The following is a 7198-nucleotide window of genomic DNA, read 5'->3' on the forward strand; positions in this document are numbered from 1 at the left end:
AGAAGATTAATTTAACGTATATAAATACGTAGCCTTGAGTTCTTTGTTATTTCTCTTTCTAGGATTCAAACCTAGAGTTCTAAAGACATTTTTCACATTAGTTGTGGTTTTATCAGTTTTTTTATTTGTTTCTTTATAATTTGTTGTTTTTGTATTTTATTATTCTATTACCTATGTTTCGTTTCATATTATCATAATTTTTATTATGAAAGTAATAATTATATTCCTATGTGTTGTTTTATCTTAAACTTATAATAAATTTATTTGAATATTTGCTTACGCTTAAAGATTTATTTCCATATAATATACTTCAATTACACCTAACCAATTACGGTATATAAATCCGCATAATTTCGTTCAATTTTTTTTATATCTAATATTTGTGACTATATATTTTTACTTTATAATATCTATATATTAAAAGTAATAATCTCTTTTAATCACTCATTCCGCGCAGGGCGCGGATTATCACCTAGTATTCCACTATTTGGCAAATATCATCACACATTGGCATTGTCGAGTTCAGTTAGTAGTAACACACTGACAAAATAACCGGTGTGATCGGTTAGTGTGTTATTCTTATCAGAAATACACATTCTATGTTAAGTTCAAAAAAAAAAATACACATTCTATGTACATGTTTCACATTTGTTGGCAAGTGCAATTATTCTGAGTACCCTGAAAGAAACACACTATATAGGCCTGTAGATAAAGCAAATAAGCAATATGGCCAACATCAATAGATGGGCTAATCAAAGTTTTTTATTTTTTTTATTATTATTATATTATATTTTGTTAATATTTTTTTTAACTTAGCAATGTGTGTATATTTTATTTTGACGATGTATAACACAAGACATTTTCCCCTTATAAGAGTACTAAACTACGTGTATGGTTTCGGCATGATCCACACCCTCCACCCGATTAAACAAGAATAAGATAACGTGAAATACAATTCAAAACCTTTTGTATCTAACAATGTTCACACACTGTCAAAAAATCAGGAATTTGATTCTCTAGCTAGTGTAATCTTTTTTTTCTTCTATTGATTTAGCCCATTATTTATCAGTGACTTCCCATACCAGCACCGATAATAGGCCGGCAGATATGCCTATATAAACTAACCAAAAGACAAAACATTGATTTCATCAAACATCATATACTATATTCTAATGGCTACCAAACTCGTCTACATTCTCCTCATCATATTCACATTCACCGTATCTCCGGCGATCTCAACCGCCCCGAAAGATTGCGACATCGGCTTGGAGAATCCGTGCATCAGTAAATCTAAGGCTTTGCCACTCAAAATCGTAGCCATTGTAGCTATCCTCACGACAAGTTTGATAGGTGTAATGACTCCTCTTTTCAGCCGTTACATTTCTTTCATCCATCCTGACGGCAACGGTTTCATGATCTTGAAGTGTTTTTCTTCCGGAATCATCCTAGGAACTGGTTTCATGCACGTTTTGCCTGACTCTTTCGAGATGTTGTCATCAAAATGTCTTAATGATGATCCGTGGCATAAGTTTCCTTTTGCGGGATTTTTCGCTATGGTGTCCGGTCTAGTCACTCTAGCCATTGACTCCGTTACCACCAGCCTTTATACCGTCAAAAACACAGTCGGGCAAGAGCCTGAAGAGTATGGCGTTGATCAAGAGAAGGCGACTCACACTAGCCACGGTTATGGTGTTGTGCTAGCAACTAAAGATAATGGATCTTCTGATCCACAACTTCTACGGTATCGTGTCATTGCTATGGTTAGTGTAAATGAAAATAATTTGAACGACGTTACATTTTAAATAAAATAATACTTGGATATATATATCTTGAACCAAATTATGAAATTCATGGATAGGTATTGGAGCTTGGGATTTTATTTCATTCCATGGTCATTGGACTATCTCTAGGAGCAACTAATGATGCATGCACCATTAAAGGACTCATAATAGCTCTTTGCTTCCATCACCTGTTCGAAGGCATAGGTCTCGGTGGCTGCATCCTCCAGGTACAAATATACCTTCATATTCTCTTATCTCAAATTATTAGTTAGAGATTTATCTTCATATATATGTACAAAATTTATGTGAAACAGGCAGATTTTAGAAATGTGAAGAAGTTCTTGATGGCATTCTTTTTCGCTGGAACAACACCTAGTGGTATCTTTCTTGGGATCGCATTGTCAAGTATCTATAGAGATAACAGTCCAACGGCGTTGATAACGATTGGGCTGTTAAATGCTTGCTCGGCCGGAATGCTCATCTACATGGCCCTCGTCGACCTTCTGGCTACCGAGTTCATGGGATCAATGCTCCAAGGTAGCATCAAGCTTCAGACCAAGTGCTTCGCGGCCGCTTTGCTCGGCTGCGCCGTAATGTCTGTCGTCGCCAAGTGGGCTTAAAACACTCTTATCAACATAATTAATCAATTATTTGATTCATTATATACATTCAAGGTGAAAATGATTCGCCTTTGTACATTTGAGGGTGTAGTTTTTAATTTTATTCCATAATTTTATTTGTATATTGACATATTGATTATTGACATGGCAATATGGCATTGTAAGAGTTTGAAATCCACTCTATTAATTTAGAGTTCTACTTTTTATCTACTTAAAAATATTTTCGTTTAAATTTGGACATATTCACAATTCTTTAGAGTAATTATAACATTCCTTATTATAGCTTATACAATATAACTTCTGTTTAAAAAAAAGTATATTCTTAAATTTGATTCTTCTATTTGGACCTATTCACAGAACTAACTTCGTATTTGAATCGTTGACTGTACTTCTTTTGGTAAAATTAAACTATAATTCCTTTGAAAAACATTAACCAAATTTAACTAATACGACATACTTATCAATTATTCAGACATTTACAGAGTTTATACAGTTTCTCTTTACAAGTTTCAATGTTTTCTTCTCCTCATTATCTCATGTTTGAATCTGTGGAAGTAACTCTAAAAAATAACCAAGTTAAAAAAAAACTAAATGATAATTAATTTCTTCTCCACGCTGTAACGGATGCATTGTTTCCCATAAAACAAATTTACCCATACCTCATCTTCATTCATATGTGGATGATTGAATTCATCAACATCTATAATAGATTTTTGCAATTTGTATTAGTTTATTTTTCATGTGTAGAATTAATATATTTAACATTTTAAAATATTTTTTCACTTTATGTTCACAAATATTATATATAAAAATATTTTTTTTATATATAATAAAAATAAAATGATATGTTTAATATATTATTTATCATAAATTTTCAATATTTTGAATAAAACTTAATTAAAATATAGTTTTCTTTGATTATAAAATATATTGAAAATTCAAATAATTTAAAGTAATCAAAATATAAAAATTCAAATTAAATAATCAAAATATAATCTGCGTAACACGGATAAGAATCTAGTAATAATTACTTATGACCTTGTAAATTTATTTTTAAGAATCTGGGATTTATGCTTCTTTGGATATTATTGGGGTTTGCTGATTAATTATCAGTGGTAGTTATAACTTAGGTCTGAATTCTGAGACTACAGTGCCATGGATATCAAAGCTATACGGATTAATGCTATATCTCACATTAGAATTACATTGGCTTAAAATTTTTTTTTTTTTTTGAAACACAACTTTTTCATTAACTTCAACTTGCTTGATTACAAAAGATACAGGGAATTGTCCATCCTCTTTGATTGAAAACATCAACTACAACAACATAAGATAACAAGGATAGATCTTCAAAAGAAGAAGATGACAGCGAACTCAAGATGGTGCTTGAATGCGTCAGTGTAGCCTTCCCGACATGGTCAGATAGCAGAGAGATAGTCACCTTAAATTGTGACGTTAACATCCAATCCGCACCTCGGAAACTCGTCGAAACGAATCCCGCTGCATCTTCAGGCCCCGAACAGACCGCTCCACAAAATTGCAAGACGGTTATAGATATGGATAAACACCTCCATAGAATTGGAGGGAGATCACTCCTTAAAAAGAAAGCAAATGATGATAATGATGGTCCCGGTGAGCCCACCGGTAAATGAAAAGTTATGAAATGATCCAATGAGTGCAAATTCGTTTCCGTAAAAACCTTGGTGAACCCACCAAAAATTTCCAGAAAAATGGCCAAATAGACCAAGATCCCCCACTTCTTAGTGGGCTGTGAAACTGGACTGAGAATGTTATAATTAAAAACTGATGGGCTTATGAAACCCATAACCAACCTTTGTTGGCCCACCTCAGCGTAGAGGATTGAGATGACGCTCCGGTGAAACAGACGAACGGCGATGTGAGAGCAACGATGTGCGGATGGCCGAGCTGAGTCCAGGGAAGGGAGGAGCGCCGGTTCCGTCCTCCTGTCCGGTGGATACGGGGTCAAGAACCGTGGAAGAGGTCATCTAGGGTTAAAGCTTTCACCACGGGACTGCTTCAACGAAAGACTATGGCTTGCGATACGTGGAGTTGGTGGCAGATCTGACCGGTAAAAACCAGATCCGTAGCGACGAACGATTCTCTCCCCAAAATGGGGTTGATATTCGCCGGTGGGAAGCTTGGCGTTAGTGGTAGGAGGATATGTTGAGACACGGCGTTTGCGAAAGATGAAGGATGCGGTGGAAGAGGATGACAGGGGAACCCCCCAAGAACGGTCGGATCTGGTGACACCAAACCCGTAAAAGAGCAGCCAAATGCTGTACCTTTCGACGATAACCATTCTCCGAGAAGAAACGTCGACAGAAGTTACGGCGGTGGCCAAAGAGACGACAAACACAGAGGAAACGTAGAAGAAACGAAGAGTAGAATAACCAAGAGTGAGGGAGGCTTGACGCCGGCGGTTTGAGATCCCACCGGCGTCAAGAAACGATGATTTCAGAGTTGTCTCGATTCTCGTGTCATAGAGGATTTTCGAAAAACTATAAGGTAAGTCTGGTTATTTAATGGAACTTTCATTGGCTTAAAATTAATTTATTAAATTACATAGTATTCATGACAACTACCTACGTTAACAAACAACATATAGGGCCACGGATAGTGTACTCTAAAATAGCATAAACTCATTAATAACAAACTAAAGCACATAAAATTGTATGTCTTACCAACATTATCGGCACTTCTTAACGAAGTTGCTTAGTAATAATCACCCAAAATTTAAATCAAAATTATGGAAAAACAAAAGAGTCGTCGGTTAATTAAGAACTTTTCGAACATGTCCTTAAGGGGCATGTGGCGTAAGGCGACAGGTTTACCGAATGGGATACGGGAAAGTAAAGTTTATGGTATCGACTTCATTCTCATCGTCTCTCTATTCTCTCTCTTTGGTCGGCGATTTCAAACAGACGGTCATCTGGTCGTTCAATCCACACCGATCTCTCTTGTCATCGAACCCTTCTCCGCCGAATCCAATCAAAACAGGGTATGTGTTCCTCCTCTGTCCTCCGTTTTGAGATTTATAGGAATTATTTGTCGAAAATAAGTCCTCCGTATCTGGGTTTGATTGGAAATTTATATTGTGACGATTTGATTGCATGCTTCTTGTTTGTGATTGTTCACCGATCTGTTTCTGATTCTATGCTTGGTGTTTGAGTAAATCTAATTGAAAATTAGAGTAGATTTAGGGATTTCAGAGATGAAGCAATTTTTATATTCCTTTTCTTGATGAGTACAATTGATCTTCGATGGATTGTCACCATATAGGTTTATGATTTTGGTGTTTTGGTTATCTTTGTAGATTTGAGAATTCGTGTTTAGAAGTTCAGTGTTTATAGGGTTTATCATTTCTGGTAACTCAGTATTCGTTTTGTAACTCGGTGATTTATGGTGTGTTCTCATAGCATTATTTTTCAAATGATTGGTAGAATACAAGATTTGTTAGAAAACGACGTATGCATGGTGATTCACTCATTCGAGTTTTATGGTGTGTTCTCATACCATATGTAACCTTTTTGCGAAAAAAGTATATTGTTTAGTACGTTTGTTCTTGTAGTTGGTTTCGAACGAAATCGTTTTTTAACTTAATTGAAGGTTAGTGAACTAAATTGACAAGTCGGAATGAAGAGATGTTTATAGTTAGTTCTTTGTCATTGGAGTCTAGTTTGTTTGAAACCAAATCCTCTTATAATTTAATTACTTGATAGCTTTTTGGTTGTGCAATGTGTAATAACTCTTGATTAGACGTTGGTAGTTTATGGTTATGTCTTTATTATTCTTACTTATTGCTTCTTCAAGTTTCACCTATTAAACCCCAACCATCCCTCATTGTATCATATATCTCCGGTTTATCTACGGTTTCTCTTCTATACTCCTCTCTCTGTTCTAATCAATATGGATTCAAGGAATCCATATAGTCAGTCTCGTAGTTATGTAGGCCTTCTTAACAGTCAGAACTTTCCTTATGAAAGTTATCCTTCTACTTTAAACTTTGGAGCCTCAGAAATCCCTCCTTTCAGTTCACAACAAACCGACGCTCCAGATGTACGTGAAGACACACCAGTGGCCTGTAGGGAGAGAAGGAAATGGACTCCAGCTGATGACGAGGTCCTAATAAGTGCGTGGCTAAATACATCTAAGGATGTTGTTGTTGGAAATGAACAAAAATCAGGGACCTTCTGGAAACGAGTAGGTGAATATTATGCAGCAAGTCATCATGCTAGAGAGAGTGGTGAACCAAGAGAGCATCTCCATTGTAAGCAGAGGTGGCACAAAATTAATGACTTCACCATCAAATTATGTGGTGCATATGCGGCAGCAGAGAGACAGATCAGTTCTGGTCAGAATGACAATGATGTTCTCAAGGTGGCTCATGACATCTTCTACTCTGATCACAACACGAAATTTAATCTTGAACATGCGTGGTGTGTGTTGAGGTATGAGCAGAAATGGCTTAGCCTTAACACTTCTAAACCTAGTGGGAGTTCAAAGCGAAAAGCTGGAGAGACATGTTCACAAACTTCAAGCACCACTGTTGGTGATCATGAGATCCGTCCTGAAGGTATCAAGGCTGCAAAAGCTAAAAGGAATAATGCTCAAGGGAAGTCTCTTGCTGAGTATACGAGCATTTGGGAAATGAAGAAGGAGGATCTCATGATGAAGGAGAAACTGTCAAAGCTTGCCATACTAGACACACTCCTAGCCAAGAAAGAACCACTAAGTGAGGCTGAAGAAGTTGTCAAGAATAAGCTACTCGCCCAGTAA

At 36.1% G+C, this 7198-nt stretch overlaps 2 protein-coding genes across 2 annotated transcripts; both read left to right on the forward strand.

Moving 5' to 3' along the window:
* The first annotated feature begins 1093 nt into the window (after nucleotides 1–1093).
* Nucleotides 1094–2483, forward strand: LOC106304862 (fe(2+) transport protein 2-like). Its single transcript, XM_013741250.1, has 3 exons — nucleotides 1094–1760; nucleotides 1859–2008; nucleotides 2096–2483. Exons 1-3 carry the CDS (start codon nucleotides 1173–1175, stop codon nucleotides 2399–2401), a joined length of 1044 nt encoding a protein of 347 aa, XP_013596704.1. The 5' UTR covers nucleotides 1094–1172; the 3' UTR covers nucleotides 2402–2483.
* A 3845-nt stretch (nucleotides 2484–6328) lies between these two features.
* LOC106303328 (glutathione S-transferase T2-like) lies at nucleotides 6329–7198 on the forward strand. Its single transcript, XM_013739629.1, has one exon. The coding sequence runs from the start codon at nucleotides 6329–6331 to the stop codon at nucleotides 7196–7198; it is 870 nt and encodes a 289-aa protein (XP_013595083.1).

Source organism: Brassica oleracea, chromosome C7, assembly GCF_000695525.1.
Source record: "Brassica oleracea var. oleracea cultivar TO1000 chromosome C7, BOL, whole genome shotgun sequence".
Taxonomy (NCBI): domain Eukaryota; kingdom Viridiplantae; phylum Streptophyta; class Magnoliopsida; order Brassicales; family Brassicaceae; genus Brassica; species Brassica oleracea.